Source organism: Neolamprologus multifasciatus, chromosome 14 (genome assembly GCF_963576455.1).
Source record: "Neolamprologus multifasciatus chromosome 14, fNeoMul1.2, whole genome shotgun sequence".
NCBI classification, from domain to species: domain Eukaryota; kingdom Metazoa; phylum Chordata; class Actinopteri; order Cichliformes; family Cichlidae; genus Neolamprologus; species Neolamprologus multifasciatus.
This window is the reverse complement of record NC_140452.1, coordinates 6,282,226-6,302,082: the sequence shown is the minus strand read 5'-3', so window position 1 is coordinate 6,302,082 and position 19,857 is coordinate 6,282,226. Positions and strand designations below refer to the sequence as shown.

The following is a 19,857-nucleotide window of genomic DNA, read 5'->3' as shown; positions in this document are numbered from 1 at the left end:
GATAATTTAAATCACTGTTGTCTACCGATCACATCCCTTCACGGATGGTCTTGCTGACCAGACACACAGTGGGCTCCACTCTTTTATTCCTCCTCCAGAGCCAGGCTCTGAACTTCAGACGCTTTGGATGAGAGCTACAGAAGTAGATGAGAGGATTTACGCAGCAGTTTGACACGACAACCGGTTTCCAGACTTTAAACGTGATCATGGCCAGGTTCAGCAGATGACAGTTTCCTGGCATGTAGACTCTGACAAACATGTAGACGGTGCGGACAATATGATACGGCACAAAACAAACGGCAAACATGAGGCACACAGTTAAAAGGGTATACAAGCACTTTTTGCGCACACGCTGTTTCCTGGTATTAGAAATGCAGTCCGCGGCCCCGCAGTACAGCACCTTTATCATGGAGCAGTAACAGGTGACCACGACCAAGAATGGGACCAAAAAGCCCGCTATAACCAAAAACAGCCCATATGGAAAGAACATATCAAATTGCGTCGGGCCGGTCATTTCAAAGCAAACGGTCATGTTGTTGATCACACCCGTGTGCGCAAACACAAATGTCGGTGAAATCTCGGCACTGGCTAGAATCCAAATGGACCCTGACGCAAGGATGGCGAACTTTCTGGTCCTGAGGCGCACAGCAGCGATGGGATAGCACACCCCGATGAACCGGTGAACGCTGACGCAGGTGACAAACATTATGCTACAGTGGAGGTTGACCAGAAAGACAAATCTAACAGTTTTGCAGAAGATGTTGCCGAAGGGCCAGAAGTTTCCCATAGCATCGCTGATGATAAGTGGAGGAAGGGCCAGCACGAAGAGCAGGTCCGCGACTGCGAGGTTGGTCAGGTAGATCACCGTGTTGCTCCAGCGGCGCGTCCGACAGATAACGCACCACAGCAGGACGCCGTTTAAACTCAGGCCAAGCAAAAAGACTAGGCTGTAGGACACCGGGATAAGGATCCTTTTATAGTAGGTGGACACCGGGCAGATTTGGAAGTCCTCCATCCAGAAGGCCAAATCTGATGGTTTGATAGGCCCTACAGCAAAACGACCCTTAAAGGAGGCCTTTTAATATTTAGGCATCTTTATACCTCACCTCTTCGGTTCTCACCTAAGCCTGTGTGGGGTGGCGTGATATAAAATATCAATCGTGCTGTTTGTTTAACTTGAGTCCAACCCACACCCTGGAAGTTAGTTGCTTAGAGCAAATAGATTGGCACACCGTGAGCCATTCCCAGCAACCCCCCCCCTCCCCCCGCACGCACGCACGCACGCACACACACACACACACAAAAGATAAACCGCGCAGAATACAGCGATTAAAGTCGATCGCCAAGTTAAATGACGCCGTGTCAACACGCGCGCGCGGGGGGCGCTGTATTGAAAAGCAAAGGCGGGGGGCACGCGCACACCCTCAGCATCCCATTGGCTGCGAAAATTTTCCAAGTGTGGTCGCTCACCGGCTGCTCCCGACTCTAAGTGTTCACTGCATCTCTGTCTGACTGCGGGTGGAGAGCTCGTCATGCTGAGGAGCGGCACGTACAGGTTAGTAACCCACGCAGCGACTCGCCTTGGTCCCACATGTAAAGCAGCAGTGTTTGTTATTTCGGTTAAACGGGAAGCTCCGGTAACGGCTGCTTCAAGCACTGAGGAGTGATTTTAAAACCCTACGTATCGGTACTCTCTGCAGCTGGACACAGAGTACAGGCTCCTCGCATGCCGAGAGATTCTGACATATTTCATATTTTTGAGAGTTCCGCACCCTAACTTGACTGATGTCCTTCCAGAAATGTTCACCAAGGAGAGGAGGTGAGACTGCGCAGCGGGAGTCTGGCTCGGGAGAGGAAGCACCTTGCTCTGTGCATCAATAACCAGGTAAGATGCAGCCTGTTAGTACTGTTGTCATTACTGTAAAATAGATTATATATAATTGTCAGGTGCTGGGAAAGTCATGTCTGTGGATGGATGACAGACTGGTTTTTTTTTTCGGTGAGAGAACAGTTCAGTAATGATGTCATTCACTTTGTCATTCTTTTTTGGAGCGCTAAGTTGACGCTTTCACTGCTGGGCACCACACACTTCTAGGAGAGGAGAGAAGACGGTGTATGTTGCAAACATCTATTAAAAATGTCTTTCATTATCCGCTTTCGGACTTCTGTTGCACTTTGGAAAGACATTAGAAAAGCTCCAACATTATGCACAATGGAAAATCTTTTCCAAAACTATATTAAAGCCGTTTTTCTCTCTTGCTCCCTGACTGCTTTGAATTCTGCTTCTTATTCACCATTTAAAATGGTAAAACTGACTGAGTTCAGTTTGGTTTAGGAAATTGCTTTTTTTATGTTGGCTCGGGGCCACTCAAAGATTATCGTTGTGGCCGCAACTAAAAAAAGGTCTCATTAATACTACATATAGCGCCCTTCATTATAAATGACTTCATTTTCAGAAAGAAATAGTCATGCCATAGTTGAGCTGCTCAGCTGAATGGGGCTGGCATGTGTTCCTCATTGCAATGAGTCCTGAGCTCATGTATAGGGTTTAATAGCTCTGACATCTGGTTAGAAAGGAGCAGTTGTTGCAGTTGACTTGCTAATGTAAATTCTGTTCTGCTCGAGTCATCTTTAACAGACTGTTTCCTTTGTGTGCTCGAGGTGAGTGTATAGGTGCACAAGTTCACCTAGGTGTAGCGAGCCCCTGAATATTTAATGCCGGTGATGTAGTGTTGCGCATTATCGGTGGCTGGGGATATTGAGCCTGTGAGATCTGAAAGCAGAGTTCCATCATACGTTTTTCACTTACTCTGCAATATGGTGGTGGTGCCCCCCCCCCCCCCCCATTTATTTCACATCCTCCCACACTTGCTCATTTTGACTTCAGATTTTATCCTGATATGTTTCCACTGCGCGACCTGACGGCTGAATTTCATCATCACTTTCCCAAAAATGACATTTCTAAATTGATCTAGCTCAGCTCTGTGACGTGCCACGTCAGGGTGGATTCATGCAAGACTGCTGAGGAGGACCTGAAGGAGCTCGGTGAAGGACCAATCAGTAATTGGCATTAGATATATATGAGTGAGGATACAAATGCGGGTTACTGAGGCTGCTCCACTTGCTCCGTGTGCATGAGTGATTCCGATTCATTGCCGAGGTGGGAACCCCGTGAGAAGCGCATTAATCTATCTGGCTATTACCCCCGTAATCAATGGAAAAGCTGAATTTTATGGCCTTGGGTCCGTGTTGTTAATCATTTTACAGAGAGATTATTTCAGCAGCATGCCAATGGGGTCACATCTAATGGGGTTAAGTATAAAATATAAAAGGTGGAATATTTGATGCACCACTCACAGTTGGAATCTTGAAATCTGTTACCAGTATCATGCATGAAACTTATAATTCAATAAAAATCAAGAAAAAAAAATGTCCCAGTGTGCAGTCTTTTTAATGAATATATTCAACAGGAGCTGAATATCCATGGATTTCATTCAGATCCTGTATCGTGGGACAGGGCAACAACAGAGTCTTGCATTTTAGGCACAGCTGCAGCATTCTGATATGCAGAGGGCTGTACATAGTACGAGTGTGGTGCCAGGGAAGGGTGTCATATTTCAGAAGTGCATTACTGTAGCTCCCTGAGTGGGACAGAGCAGCGCTGAGTGCTGTTTGCGCTAGCTCACTCAAACGCCCCGCGATTGAGTTGTAACGATGTGGACGAGCAGCATGAGCTTGCACGCTGACGGACAGATGTGTTCTTTGCCCACCCTAGTGTTCATATTCACGCCGGAATTTAGTGCCACAGGTAAATAAAAAAAAACCCACACAAATATCTGCCAGTTCTGTGGTGATTTCCATCTCATCCCTTTAAAATGTCCCTGAAGGCTGGTCAGGTCTCAAAGTGTGAGCTTACAGTCTTTGATCACTGAAAGAAGCCCCCTTACCGATGATGGCCTTGTCTATATGCGCTCAGAACTTTCCTCACCATATATTAACCGGAGCAGCTCTCTGCTGGTTAATAGTACCGGCAGGGGAATACTCCCAAGTGCTCCATTTTGCATTTTGATGGGGTGTGTGATCATTTTCTCCAACCTCCTTCATCTCTTTTCATCACACCCCACCCACTTCATATCTTCTCCTTCTATTGCATTTTTTTTTTGAATAACCCTGTGCTCACTTCTTCTTAATTGATAGGCTCTTGCTCCCCTCATTGTACCTCACCATTTTCAGCCTCTTGAATGTTCTGCATTCTTCACCGCAGTGCCATATGCTCAACACGGGCAGTTTTGAAGGCTCATATCGAATAAAGTATATTCTGAGCGCATCTGTGCGAAAGAGAGGAATCTTCCGCCCAACCGAAACAGCTGGTCAGCAGAAAATTGACAAAACTAACAGTTTTGAGATCTGTCATCACGCGTCGAGCAGAATTACCTCGCAGCAGCAAAAGACGGCAGATCAAAAGAGGAACAGATAGTTAAAATATGTGCCTGTTCAGCCTTAGTGTCAATGCTGTGTAATGGCTCTTCCATTGGAGTCATTTCTTTTGATTTATAGATATTAAATCTGTGGATGTCTTGGTTTTTTTTTAAACTTTTTAATTACAGCCCTTCATCTACTTTTTTTGTGTTGCTGTACCTGATTTGCTTCTTCAAGCTTTACTAGATCTACTCCAGCCAGATATTGATAGCTGTGTAAGTGCAGCAGCCTAGGATTTATGAGAATGTATACATTCAGCTGCACCTGCCAATTAAAGGTCTCTACATGTTATAATATAATCAACATGTAACCATTTTCACACGACACTTTCATTTGGATTTGTTTGTCTTTTCTTCTTTCTCTCTCCTAGTTTTCTCGTACCCCTTTCTCACCTCTTAAAGGATATAAAGCTTTCTATATAAACACATTTATTGCCTCTCTTTTACTGCATAGCTATAATACTAAGAGAAAACAAGATTTCAAATTACGCAATCGCAGAAACATCTCAGTAACACTATCATCTCTCTGAATGCTCTTTTTGTACTCGGGGACTCGTACGAAAGAGTAAATGTTGACTTCCATATTACTCCTCTCATGCACTGCGCATTTAAATTGATTTCCAATGTCACAATTAATGAGCACCTCCAGTGGTACAGCCCTCTTGATTGGGTATTTCCTCGGGCTGATCGGCAAGTCGAGCGACAGCTAAAGAGTCAATAGTGTAATCCAGATGTTTCGGCGCATCAACACACTGTAATGAAATCCTCTGAGATCAGACTGAGGTGTATACGTGCTTGCATGCATGCTGCTGTGCACGTATTGCAGGTGCATTAACTGTTCTAGTGCAGTGTTTGTGTCCACGGGCTTGTGGAGGGGGGCTTTATCCTGTTGAGAGACAATGCTAGACTGAAGGGCACAAAGGCCCGACCATCTCCCACAAGTGTTTTGTGTATGTGTGCAAGTGTTTTAGTGTGGACGTTCGGTGGTGCCTGCCATCGATCTTTGTGATAGAACTAGGACGCTGAGAAATAATGATTTTAATAACTCATCAATTAAAGGGAAGCAGACTTTCTGCTATGTGCTGTTGTTTTCTCTCCCCTTTATTCCACTTTTCCATCCATCTCCCATTTTTCAGCAACTTAATGCTTCACTTTACCTTGCATCCCAGTCTATTGATTACCCTTATTTTGCTATCGAAAATAACGTGATGAACTTGTTTACATGCACAGGAGCAGCAGGTTTCACTAATATCCCCGTTTCTATGCAACCATGTATTCGGGTGTTGATTTAATCGATTGCCCTATAGACTGCAAGCAATATCCCTCCCTTGATATTTCTTATGTAATTGTAGAGCATTTTATCTCGTTCAGAAACCCAAGAGATTACAGTTGGTGGTGAATAAATAGCTGAAAAAACAACAACAACAACAAAAAAAGTAAATATTCAGTAAAGCTTCAGTAAATATTAGTAACTAATAATTGGCTCTTTAAGCTGTGATTTGTCAGCTGATCTTTATCATAATCAGTATCATGAAGAGTAGTTATTTCTCATCTCAGTAGTATCCATATATTTTAGCATATCAACATTTTTTATTAACAAATATTGTATAAAATATGCTAACACATTCATTCCATTTAACACTGCCATTGCCATTAGTCATGGATTCTTATGTTGGCTAGAGCATCTGGATGGAGTCTTCATTTGATACGGCATAACACTTAAATCCTTACTGGCCCTTTGCCTGGCATCTTGAACACTTAATCCATAATTGGCTTTGGTTGGTAGATATGCAACATTTAGAAGAGTCAAACTAATACAGTAACAGCACACAATGCCTGTACTACATGTACCGAAATGTGCAAAACATACAGAAAATGAATGTGCTGTGACACAAAATTTTGCTCAAAAGATTTGATTTTGTATGTATTGAATGCAAAAGGCTGCAGTTAAAATTATGAACTCTAGGATGTCTGGCCTGAGAATATGTTCCAAAGTCTTTTTCTTTCCCCAACAAGTATAGTATAAGCTTGTGTGGCGATGTTCAAACTGGGGTTTGTGTAGTAGTTCTGTAACTGGACAATGCCAAGACTACATACTTTAAATAGTTTCTTGTCATCTCAATGGGCATATTGTCATCTAGAAAGAATTCAATTTGGAAACACAGGCTTTCCCAGACCTTTCAAAAGTGCATTTTGTCTTTTAAACTCAACAGAACGAGTTGTATGAGAAACACTGACATATGAAGGTGATCGTTTATACATTTTATGTGTATTTTAGTGTAGTTTGTCTGCAAACTACTCCCACACAATCAGTTGTGCAACCAAACTTTTCACACAGGTATCTAAAAGGCCCCTAAAGGTTCTTACATATGTAATCATGTTGCCTAGCAACCACTATCAAGCAATGATCCATTAGTAGTGTTTATGCACCTATAACGCCTTATAAAAGAGTTCTATCATTTTAATTTCCTTGATTTAGCCAGGTTTATTTTTATACTCAATGTTGATATTTCTAAATTTTACAATTTAGAGTATGAATATTATGTTACATCATTTGGCACATTAATTTATGAAGTAAGGTTTATTGTATTTAAAGATGAGAACAAAAATGTAAAGTTGGATGAATAACTAGATAAATGTATTTAAGGCGTGTGAATTAGTTCAGCCCAAGGTTATTATCGTTAACGAAAACTAACGAAATAACGAAAACTAGAAGTGAAAAAACATTTTCGTTAACGGAAATAAAAATAAAAACAAAAAAAGGAAAACTAACTAAAACTGTAATGAGTGTTCACAAAACTAACGAAAATTAACTGAATTTATAGCAAAAATGTGTTTAGTTTTCATTGATGTGTGCGTGTCATACAATAGTCAAGGGTGAAAATGAAGTTTAGTTTCCAGATTTTTTTCTTGCTGTGTCTCATTATGCCAGCAGGTGGCAGCACGTTAGTCGAGTCGTCTGTGTTGCTGCTCCGTCCACTCGCAGAATTATGTCAGGAAAAGTCGGGAGAAAGCGCCAGAGTCCAATTTGGGATTACTTTGAATATGACTGTGTTTTGGATAAAGCAAGTGTCTTGTAGTGGAAACAGACAAATTATGAGGGACATTTTTAAAGGGAAAAAAATCCCACAAACCTTAAAGTGCACTTGAAAAGCTCACACAAGAAGGCTAACCTAGCTTACCTTGAGAAGGTAAGGGAGCACACTCAACCCTCATCCCCAGAAACAGAAGCTAACCCCAGGCAAGGCAGCGTGATGCATCCCGAGACAACAGGACGGGGATATCTACACAACTGTGAGTCAATTACCTTCAAAAAGTTTATCAATTCACTTGAACCAAAATTACGAACACCCGGTGCTGCAAGAGTTAATAGTCTCATTGGGGCCAAGATATACATTTTATAGTTGCCTGGTATCAATGGTTGTTCATCTGCCTTTATTTATTTATTTAAAGAACCCATAGGTGGGAATGTGAGTTGTCTGTCTCTGCGTGTTAGCCCTGCGACAGACAGGCGACCTGTCCAGGGTGCAGTATGGTAGCTGGAATAGCAACATACCCAAGGATGAGCAGAATGACTGATATGATGAAACTGGGATTTTGTTACACTCAATTATTGCAAACACAACTAAAACTATAACTGAAACTAATCAAAACAAAACTGAAACTAAGGATTTTCAAAAAAATAAAAAATAAACTAAACTAGCAAACAATTGGTAAAAACTAATTAAAACTGATATAAAATCGAAAATCTGAAGTCAAAACTAAATAAAAATAAAAACTAATGAAAATTGCAAAACTATTAAAACCCTGGTTCAGCCTACAAAAATCACCATTTTTCCAGACGCATTGCCAGTCCCATGCCCAGATATCAGAGCATTCGGCATAAAATCAAAATCAATCAAATCATCAAGAATGAGCTTTCTATACCAAATTGGTCATGGTCTGGTTTAACAACAACTGCCTCCGGTGCTGTTAACTATCAGGATGCAAACTGTGGTACTGTTGGCCAAAGACAAAGGAAGAAGCGAGGCTGAAAGTGTGTTCTGAGCAAGAACAAGAGAAACGAAATGAAAAGAAGAGGCTGGAATATGGAGATGAGACTAGGGATTTTAAATGTAGGAATCATGACAGGTAAAGGGAGAGAGTTGACTGATATGATGGCGAGGAGGAAGGTGGAAGTATTGTGTTTGCAAGAGAAAGGCTCTGGGTGGTAGTGAAGAGTTTCCAGATGACTGGAAAAATACAGAAGAAGCAGTAAAGGACACTGCCAAAAAGGTATTTGATTCTTTACAGAGGAAAGAAGACAAGGAATTGAGGAAAGTATTCAAAGGAAAAGGTTATAAAAGATAAAGTCTGATAGACTGGGAGAGGTAACAAAGGAAAAAGCTTATAGTGAAATGTGTATGAGGTTGAACACTAAGGAAGGAAAACTTGTATTGATTGGCGAGATGGCTGGAAAGGATGTGCAGCGTGTTAGGGTGGTTACAGATAGAGATGGGAACTAACAAATGAAGGAAGAGTGTTGAAAACAAGGAAGGAGTACTTTGAGAAGCTGATTAATGAAGAAAATGAAAGAAGGGGACAAATAGAGAAAAGTTAGTGCAGGAAGTGCAGAATATTTGTAAGGAGGAAGTGAGGACAGCTATGAAAAGATGGAAGGACTGGTGTTCCAGAAGACATACCTGTGGATGTGTGATGGTGTCTAGAAGAGAGGTCAGCGGACATTTTAACCAGAATGTTTAACACAGTCCTGGAGAGTGAGGAAATGCATACGTATTTGCAACAACACTGATAGAAACAGTGCTGTCTTTACTTCCTGTAGCTGACACAGTGAGGCAAAGAGCTCCTCTTCTCACTAACAACTAAAGAAGTTAACATTTATGACACTGAACAACACTTTAGGAAGAATTTCAGTCGTCAGTAAATCTCCTGCTTCAACAACACTGAAGTTTTAGACAGTTATCATCAATGTTAACCTGTCTGGCACACAGAGTAACATTAGCCACTTAGCAATTATCACTTAGCAGTGAGGGAACCATAGCTGAACCTAGCATAGAGTCCAAAGTTTCAAGACCTAAACAGAGCAAATGAAAGGTGAAAGTCTGGAGCAGAGCAGCGGTTTCAGGACTGATGAGTAGTGCTGAGGATGCAAAGAGCTGCAGAGAGAGAGGCTGCAGGCAGCAGCAGGCAAGATGATAGATTGTAACTTTTCTATTTTTACAGTAATTTATTAAAATGTGTCACTTATTTTGATGTAGCAAACTGGTCAGATTTAAAAGTGAAGTGACTTCTTTTATTTTATAATAATAATAAAAAAAAAAATAAAAATAATAATAATAATAATAATAATAATTATTATTATTATTATTATTATTATTTTAAGTATAAGTAAAAGCACCCTTTATCCATAATGTATTTGTAACTTTTCCATAATGCTTTTCTACAATAATTACATTATTTAGATGTTAGGTATTGTGCTGTTTGCTGAACCCTTAGTTTATTAGTATGTTCTAAAATATATTTTATCTTCAGGGTCTGTAAAGACATTATCTAAATAATTTGTGAACTGGATAAAACTTCCAAACTAACACATTTAAACTTGATCTTAGTTTAATACCTGTTTTGGTAAATATAATTTAAAACTGGGAAAATTAGTTGGAAATTAACAAATGCACTTTTTCAAAAACTTTTACTTCTGTTGTTGCAGGAGGGGAAAAATCTTTCTAGGGGTTTCAAAATTGTATGGAGTCCTGGGTATCGGTATCGAGTTTGCAATTGCAGTATCGTGACAAGCCTAGTGATAACTACAGAGAGATAAAGTTGATGAGTCATACCATGAAAACGTGGGAATAAGTGGTTGAAGGGAAGGTTAAGGACAGGGGTGATGATCAGTGAGCAGCAGTATGGCTTCATGCCGTGAGAGTGCTATAGATGCAATGTTTGCTTTGAGAATTTGGATAGAGAAGGTGAGAGGGTTTTTTTTGTGTCTTTGTGTATCTAGCGAAGGCTTATGATAAGGTACAAGGTACTAAGAAAGGAACTGAGTGGCAAAGTGTGGTGCACTACAGCGAGGCATCAGTGAGGTGTACAGTAGAAGTGACAGTGACAGTTCAAGGTGGGGGTGGGTGTAAGCTCAGTGATGAGTGCTGAAGCTCTTCTTGTTTGTGGCAGTGATGGACATGTTGACAGATGATATTTGCAGACAACACTGCCGTGTCTAGTGAGAGTGGAGAGCAGATAAGGAGAGCCTGGAGCGGTGGAGGTATGACCTGGAGAGAAGAGGAATGAAGTCAGTAGAAGCAAGACAGAATACATATGTGAGAATGAAAGGGAGACAGGCAGAGTAGTAAAGATGCAAGGAGTAGAGGTAGTGAAGGTGGGTGAGTTTAAATGTCTGTGGCAGACCATTCAAAGCAACAGACAGTGCATGAGACAAGTGAAGAAGAGGTGGAGAAGAGCTGCCAGGGTTGATTTTTTAACAGAATAAAAGCAGCAAGAGTGAAAGGAAATGTTTACAAGATTGTGGTGAGACCTGCTATGACCTACTGTTTAGGAGGTTGGCTCTTCTTAGCGGATACCCGGCTAGCTGGCACCTGCATACGACATATGCTGCTATGCATCAGCATTATTCCAACTTACAAATCTGTGTTAATCAAGTGACTCAAATATGCGCCCGTATTTGAGGTTAGAAGGGACTGATAGCAACAACAAATTATAAATCACCTGATTTGACTCAGTTATGTAGCTATGCCAGGCAGTATGTGTGTAGGTGTTATTAATTACACATACAGATAGATATACTGCAGATTTATTATCATACAGCTTTTCCACTGTCATATGCGTATTCCATTAACACTGAGAATTATAGACCATGCTGACATATTGATGTTTTTCAACTGCCAGGAAGAAGTGAAAAGGTATCATCGCTACTGCAACCACAGCGGAGGCCAGGCTGTTCAAAAGATAGAAAGGTAAGACCCTGTACAGAAATCTGCCTATTCTTAAATAAAAAACCCAAAGCACACGGCACTCTCCACAATAGGAAAATGCAATGTTGGATTTTAAAGCCATCAGAACCATTTTGCCATAACAGCACCTTATTTTACAATCCCAAAAAGCTTAGGCTGCTGTGTAAGATGTAAAGAAAAAAAATGAATGCATGAATCTGCAAATCTTATAAAGCCATATTTTAGTCATAATGGAACACAGATGTAAAAGAATGTACCATGTACCTTTTAGCATTGATGGTACCTTTCCACATATGCAAGCTGCGACTTTCATAGGCACTTGTGCACCCCCATACTATCAGAGATGCAGGCATTTGAACTGACTGCTGATAACAAGCTGGTTCTTCTTCTGTACGTACACATGTATTCTTCTTTAAATGTTCCTATGTTGGAATTCTGTCATGATTTCCATGACAGAATCATCTGTTTTTAATACAGATCTGCCTGAAGAACCTGAAGCTCATTGACATTCCAATATTGACTTTAGGCTGTGTCTCTTGCACATAGAGATTTCTCCAGATTTTTGGAATGTTTTAATAATATCATATAATGCAGATGATGAGATATTCAATCATAGCAAATGCCGAACATTATTCTAAAACAATTCAACAAGTGAGCATCTGCCATCTTTACTTTTGAGAAACTATGGGTCAAATTACTTACCTGTTACGAGTTAGCCTAATTAGTTACATTACCACTTAATTTTCCAACCTTTGTTTGCCCTCATGCCAACTTTTTGAGGCATCTCCATCAAATTCAAAGTGGGATATTTTTCTTAAAATGGTGCATTTTCTCATTTTAAACATTTGGTGTATTTTCTGTTCTCTTGTAAATAAAATATGGATTTATGACATTTGCAAAACATTGTTTGCTTTTATGTATGTTTTTAGAATTGGGGTTTCACGAGCCTAGTATCTGCAGTAACAACTTGGTGTATGATTTGTAGGGATGCAACGATACCAATTTTTTCAAACCGATACGATACCGATACTTGGATCTGAGTACTTGCCGATACTGAGTACAAAAACCGATACTTCTACCACACACACACACAAATGCAATGAATTGGAAGACAGGTTTTATTTTATTCTCTGCCAATAAAAAATAAAATCGTAATAAAAATGACCACAAAAAAAATTTCAAGTGAAAAATAAGCACTTCTGTTAAATTATTGCGGAGTATCCACATTGTAATTTAACAAAATATCACTGAACTATTGGGCACTGTCTTGAGCTTTCAGAATAATAAATAAACACTTCTGTTTGGAATAAAATAAATACAAATTAGGTTTGAGAATAAAATAAACTTTTAAATTATTGCAGAGTGTCGAGTATGCTGAGAAGACGGTTCAATCCTATGTTTTCCACGACCGGCATTGGCTGGTCATCCAGAGCGATAAAATGAGTCAGAGCCTCTGTTATTTTAACTGCCAGTGGATTTTCTCTTGACATTTTTCATCGCTTTTCCAAAACCTGAGTTAAAGTTGGCTGTACCACACTGCTGACATTTTGTTTAGCCTAGCTACAGCAGCCTCCAGTTTCTCTTTTTTATCTGGAGCCGCCAGTCTCACTCGCCTAACCCTGTGCCTGTTTAGCGCGGGAGGTCCCCCTAGTGACCAATCTAAAAAACTACAACAGAAATGACCAGCCACCCTCTGACTAATGAAATAAGTTAGTATTGGTTCATGGTATCGGTTAACTTTTACGAGTATGAGTACACACACATTTTACAGTATCGGCCCCGATACCAGTATCGGTATCGGTGCATCCCTAATGATTTGCATACACCATGTCAGGGAAGAAAGAAAAAAAAAAGGGAAAAATAAATAAATAAAACGAGCCTCAAAACCCCATGCTGATCTATTATCCCTGAGATCGCAACCCTCGAGGCTAGGATAGCACAGTGACTAAACATACTGTTAACCCTCAAACAGCCCCTCAACTGGGCAAATATATAACATTTAATAACTAAACATAACTCCAAAACTTATATTTTCCACTTTCCCCGTGTTTATTCTAATCAAATGCCCCAGAATAACAGCAATATCTCGAACATATCAAAAATCGGAACAAAGGAGGAAGGCAGAGTATTCATAATAAATTCGATCAAAATCATTATACCTTCCGGCCTTTTTTGAGTATAGCCCAATTAATTACTTGACTTCTCCCCAACACGACGTATAACTATGTCCCTTGAGTTCAAACATTCGCACATATGAAGTCCAACTTATCTCTTCTCACTCGGCTGTACCTCTCACGGCCGTAGTAAGTCTTTTTTGATAAAGTCTATTGCAGCCGCTGGGTCGGTGAAACGATTGTCCTGTCCCATAGGTGAAGTGATGCGGAGAACAGCTGGAAACAAATGTCCAAACTTAACGCCAGTGCAGCCTCGGAGCAAACGTTTAGCCTCCATAAAAGCAGCTCGTTTCTTTGCCACCATTGCTGTAAAATCAGGAAAAATGCTTATCTTCATGTCCTGCAGCAGCAACGGCTGCGACTTGGCGGCCCTTTGGAACACCTCTTCCTTCTCTTGGTAATAGTGAAACTTCACCACGTTTGCCCTGGGGGAGTTTCCCTGTTGACCCAAGCCTCGATGAGCGCGGTCCAGCATCGGAGTAAAATCGAGGCCCAGTATGTCTTTCAGCATTGTAGCAATAACTGCCGTGGGTTTCCCGGTGTTTTCAAAGCCCTCCTTCACCCCTACAATGCGTGCATTGCACCGGCGTTGTCGCCCCTCGATGTCGTCCAACTTGCTGGTCAACTTCGCAACGTCCGATTTCAGCTTGCTAACCTCGTTTTCCAACTCCACTGTCCGGTCTGAATAAGTATTCAAACCAAACTCAACACTTTCCAAACGGGTCTCTTGCTTCTCCAGATCTTCTTTGATTGTGTCTATTTTATCATTTAAATCTTTCGTGCTTGAATCGATACGGTCCAATATCCTCTTTTCAGAGCTAGCAATCGCTCTCATAATCTCACTCATGTCAAGGGGTGGTGCCTCCGATCTGTCCTCAGCATGGTCCGAGGCTTTTGCGGCCTGCTCTTTCCCCGATCTAGTTTTGCTCATATTTTGTACAACGTAGCTTTCAAGATGTAAAAAGTGCCTCAGAGCAGCACACGGGCGTGTTATCGTACTGTTATTAAAAGTTCGTTAGTTTTGGAGCAGTGGAATTATGAAAAAAGTTAGTCCATTGAGGAGCCCTGTACAACACGTCTTCACATGGCTACCAGACAGTCCCCCCATACATTAACAATTCTGTTATGCAGTGTTAGTCAGTAAGTGACTGGCTGCTCCTGTATGGGATCAGAACGATGCCACCTTATCCCATAGTCCAGCCAAGAATGCGATTCACATTCGTATATACGCAGCTAATCAACGTGGTTGACAGGCTATGAAAGCGCCCTTATGTGCCGACACCGGTGTTTTAGCGAGCAAAGCGGCTGATGTGGAGTGAAGCCACGTTAATGACAACGTGTACAACCATTGGAGATGTGAGGAGGACAGACAGAAGAATTAACGGAAAAAGTGTGGACTTTATACCAGTTTTTAAATTGTGTTGATAGGCCACGTAAAACCAGAGTTATGATAAAAAGAATATGCAATGTTTGGTTTTTATATTTATTGCGGGAAGAAACTGTAAAAACGTCATTTTATAAGGAAAGCACTCTCCGCCTGTGAGCAAAAACAACACCAAAAACCCCGCCATTTCCTATTGGTCGAAAAATGTACCATGTCGACCAATCAAAAAATGATATGGCAACATGGCATTTAGTTGTTTAGGAAGGGGGAAGTTTTAGGAGTGACGGCGGTGTTTTGAGATGTGAGAGATTTGCGACGTTTAGTGCAAATCTTGTGTAGTTAGTGTGTAGTGTAGTCAGTAGTTTTGTTGTGTGTGTCAGAACAATGAGGCGACTGCTGAATGTTACAGGTGTTACAGCAGTGATACATCTCCTGTTGTCAGGCCTTCAGGTATCAGGCTGTTGTTCTTCTTTATCTCATAGTGGACAGAAATTATTTTTTGGAGTGGCACAAATAATTTGTGTGGCATCAGATTTGATGCAGAACAGCTGATTGTTCTGTAAATAGTTTGAAATGTTTATTTATTTATTTATTTAAAAAAAACCGCCTTGGCTGCATTTTTAGGCAAACAGCTGCAAAAAACTTTGTTTGCAAAACTCAGTAACTTTTTTGAAGAAGTAACTATATAATTAATTGCCCAGCATTGGTCATTATTTACTGTATTTTGCAGACAGAGTTACAGGACTCTCTCCCAGACCACAGACTCATAATACAAGTCAGAGCTTTATAAAAAAAGAAAAAGAAAGAAAGTTGTGTTTTCAAAATTGGAGTTCAAGTTATTTTTACTTCCAATAGTGTTAACATACTACACAGGTCATGAACAAGATTTTTTTTATTTTTCATTGTAAGTGGGCTAAAGCAGTTAATTAAAAGTAGTCTAACATAAATGTAAATGCTGTAATTTGATTATTTTAATAAATCATGTAACTTGGATGGATTTGATGCTGGCGTGACCACAGTGCACACGTCTGCTGTTGCTCACAGTGGTCCAAGTGTCCGCTCAGGGAGTTTGTGTGTTCGCTCAGACATGACAAATTAGAGGGAACATTGCTGGTGAGATGTCATCAGAGCTGTAAATATTACTGCAGATGTTACTATGTCAAAGTTATTGTGACTCAAACATAGAAAAATAGATTTTTTATTTCCCTCACCTAATTCTTAAAAGTATTTTATAGCATATAAAACCTTTGAAAATATGCTTTGGTTCCCATTTAACTCCAGAAAATCATAAATCAAAATATGGATATTACCTGTCCACAGATTCATGGTGACGTAACTGCTCTTTTAACTGTCTGGTGTCTTTGCTTTGTTTGGTGTTTGTAGACGTGGTTTACATGAGCTTTTAGCTGAGATTCAGAGGTTTCTGTGGACACTACTCATGTCAGCACTTATATTTCTGACCTCGTGTTATAATCGATTAAACGCGATCTCCTCCCTTTTGCCCCCATTTTTGATGGTGTGGGTGCAAATGATCAGGCATGACATTCTCATAATAAATCAGATAAGATACTGCAAATAATTAATCCTGCATTTGTGTGATTGAAGAGTGTGTGCAATGACACCGTTTGAAAGATTTGGCCTAAATAATTCTGGAGTGAATGAGCCTAAACATGATGACCTGACTAGTGACACATACACACACACGCACGTATGACTTTGCCAGTTTCAGCTGAAACAATTTCAGTGTTTCAAACCATGTTCCAGAGTTTTTAGTTCACCGTTCATGAGGTTTCAAGGAGGAAATGAAAGACAGATCTGAATGTTTGAAAGTGTTTTGGAAAAACTCTGTAAAGATTAGATGAACAATACTCAAAGGATAAATTCAACTGGTTTATTTTTTAAGTTAAACAAGCGAGTAAATAAGGAAACAAGGTTAAATGAAGTAAGAGTGAAAAAGTTAACGAGTAAATAAGGAAACGAGGTTAAATGAAGTAAGAGCGAAAAAGTTAACAAGTAAATAAGGAAACAAGGTTAAATGAAGTAAGAGCGAAAAAGTTAACAAGTAAATAAGGAAACAAGGTTAAATGAAGTAAGAGCAAAAAAGTTAACAAGTAAATAAGGAAACAAGGTTAAACACAGTAAGAGCAAAAAAGTTAACAAGTAAATAAGGAAACAAGGTTAAATGAAGTAAGAGCGAAAAAGTTAACAAGTAAATAAAGAAACGAGGTTAAATGAAGTAAGAGCGAAAAAGTTAACAAGTAAATAAGGAAACAAGGTAGAGGAGAGAAAACCCCAACAATCCCCTCTGAGCAAGCACTAGGCGACAGTGGGGAGGAAAAACTGCCTTTAAACGGGCAGAAACCTCCGGCAGAACCAGGCTCAGGAGGGGGCAGTCAACTGCCAGGACTGGTTGGGGGGGTGAACAGAGGTGGAGCAAGACGAGGCTACATCAGTTGAAGAAGCAGTATTGTCCCTCTTCCGGAACAAGCTGAAGAATTTTTTCTTCTTTTTCATGGACTTTTCCACGAGCGCCTTTTTCTCCAGGATGAGGGTTCTCAAGTCATCGATGGTTTCTGTGTTTTGCTTCTCAAGTTTCTTGCATGTTTGTTCCACCTGTTCTAATGTTGCTTGTGTTTCTTCCAGCTTTTCTTTGAGGTCTTTGGATGTTGCCTCCTGTGTTTGCTTTGCCTTCTGCAGGTCTGCATTTCTCACTTGATCTTCTTTGTGCATGCCTTCTAGCTGCTCATTTCTTTTCTGGATGTCGCGGAGCGTACACTGCAGGTCTTCATGCGTTTTGTCTTGCTTTTGCTTTTGGGCCTGCATTTCTGTGTTTTCCCGCTTCAAGTTGTTGAATTCCAACAATATCCCCTTAATGAGCTCTGAGTTGTTTTTTGCCATGTGATCGATCCTTTTCTGCATCTGTGAGCATCGTTTTTCCAGTGTTTCCTTTTCTCCCTCCAGCTCACTTGTTTTGACCTTCAGTTCATTACAGACTTCTTGCATTTTTTGATTTTTACTCTCAAAGTCCTTGATAATGCACTTTTCTTCTGTCAGTCTTTCTTGCTGTTGTTCTTTGTCTTGAAGGAGGTCTTTATTTTGGCGCAGTGTTTGATCCAACCTTACCTTCACCATTATGTACTTTTCCTGCATGCCTTGGAGTTTGCGCTGCAGGTCTTTTTGCTTTGTGTCCTGTTGTTCCTTCTGTTGGAGGACTTCTTTATTTTTTTCTTCAGCTTCATCAAGCTTTCTTTGGAGCAGCTGATTCTTTTGGTCCATGTATTGAAGATCCCACTCTATCTTATCAATCGTGGCTTTCCTGCCTTGAAGCTGCTCGGACATTTCTTTAACTTCAGCGCTCTTTTTCTTGTTTTCTTTGATGAGGAATACAATCTGCTCTCTGGCTTGAGCAAACTTGATCCCCCAGCCCTCATTAATAATGTTGATGTCGGGCTGGCGCTGTAGTGTTTCTTCCAGGTGTTTGTTTTGTGCTTCCATTTGTAAGCACTTCTTCTCCAGGTGATGTTTTTCTTCTTCAATTTGTTGCATTTTGTTCTGGAGATGGTTGTTTTCATTCCTACTCTCCTGTAATGCCCTTTGGATGGATAAGAGGCCATTTGGAGAAATTGGCCGGCCACGGCAGGAAGGAGAGGCGGCGTAATCTCTTTGTCTTGGTTGCCGTAATCTTGGATACATGTTGGCGTTTGTATCCGATGACTCTGAGAGGTTTCTGTTTCTGTAGTGAACGTTTGAAGGCTGCAAACAAACGAACTAAAAATTGCTGTTTCTCACCCCTACTTAAGGAAAAACTTCAAAGGATCAAAGATCCTTGTGACATCATCACTCCTAAGCCAATCAGATTGTCACATGACATTTTGGAATGGGGATGTTTTTTTTTAAACCTTTTTCAAATTTAACTTAATATTTAAGTGTTTCTTACTTTTAGGAACATTTATAGGGAGACATTGAAATAAGTAAATAAACTTAGGCAAAGTGTTCATTTTAATAACATTAATTCTCCCTATAAGAGATCATGGAAAATCCATCCATCTCTGAATATTAAGTTTGGTTTGCTCCAACAGTTTGATATAATTTAGTTTGAATATTTGATCCTCAGATTTACCAATTTGTATACCCAAATACGTAAATCCATTATTACACCACTGTAATGGGTCAGTAAGAGCTCTAATAGAGCTCTAATACATAATCTCACTTTTGGTATAGTTTAACTTGTATCCTGAGGCTGCACTGTATTCTTTAAGACACTTCATTAAAGAGGGAATTGATTTAAGAGGGTCCGTTATATACAGTAGGAGGTCATCTGCGTATAGAGAAAGTTTATGTTCACTTGTGCCAAATTTGATTCCAGATATGGAGGCACTAGTACGGATGGCAACTGCTAGTGGTTCGATCGCAATCGCGAAGAGCAAGCGGGAGCTTGGACAACCTTGTCGGCAGCCTCTGGTTAAAGAGAAGGTGCCTGAGAGCACATTATTTGTTATGATATTGGCTCTGGGGGCATTAAAAAGTGTCCTAACATAGCGGGTGAACTTTTCTCCGAAGCCCATAGCTTCCATCGCCTGAAATAGAAAGTTTGGCTCAATCCTGTCAAATGCTTTATTAGCGTCCATGGAGATTATTAGCAGTGGGTCTTGGTTTTTTTGAGCAGTGTTCAGTATATGGAGCAAACGTCGCACATTATCTGCTCCATGTCTGTTTTTAATGAAGCCTGTTTGGTCGGCATTTATTATCTTAGGCATAATGTCTTCCAATCTGAGTGCAATTATTTTAGATAATATTTTATAATCTGCATTTAAGAGGCTGAGGGGTCTGTAAGAGTCACATCTGTTTGTCCT

General features: G+C 40.4%; 3 protein-coding genes across 4 annotated transcripts in view; 1 reads left to right on the top strand and 2 right to left on the bottom strand.

The window, feature by feature from the left end:
- Positions 1-28: 28 nt before the first annotated feature.
- LOC146503354 (P2Y purinoceptor 3-like) lies at positions 29-1,415 on the bottom strand. The gene has a single exon (XM_085130238.1). The coding sequence runs from the start codon at positions 1,013-1,015 to the stop codon at positions 29-31; it is 987 nt and encodes a 328-aa protein (XP_084986364.1). The 5' UTR covers positions 1,016-1,415.
- A 31-nt stretch (positions 1,416-1,446) lies between these two features.
- Positions 1,447-19,857, top strand: part of schip1 (schwannomin interacting protein 1) — a 275,998-nt gene continuing 257,587 nt past the window's right edge. For both annotated transcript variants that reach the window (XM_085184870.1, XM_085184869.1), the window contains exons 1-3: positions 1,447-1,555; positions 1,798-1,885; positions 11,382-11,449. In XM_085184870.1, coding sequence (XP_085040996.1) covers positions 1,533-1,555; positions 1,798-1,885; positions 11,382-11,449 — 179 coding nt within the window. In that variant the 5' untranslated portion in view covers positions 1,447-1,532. The remainder of the gene's footprint in view (positions 1,556-1,797; positions 1,886-11,381; positions 11,450-19,857) is intronic.
- On the bottom strand, positions 14,268-18,937 carry LOC146503353 (uncharacterized). Its single transcript, XM_085130230.1, has one exon. The coding sequence runs from the start codon at positions 18,695-18,697 to the stop codon at positions 17,384-17,386; it is 1,314 nt and encodes a 437-aa protein (XP_084986356.1). The 5' UTR covers positions 18,698-18,937; the 3' UTR covers positions 14,268-17,383.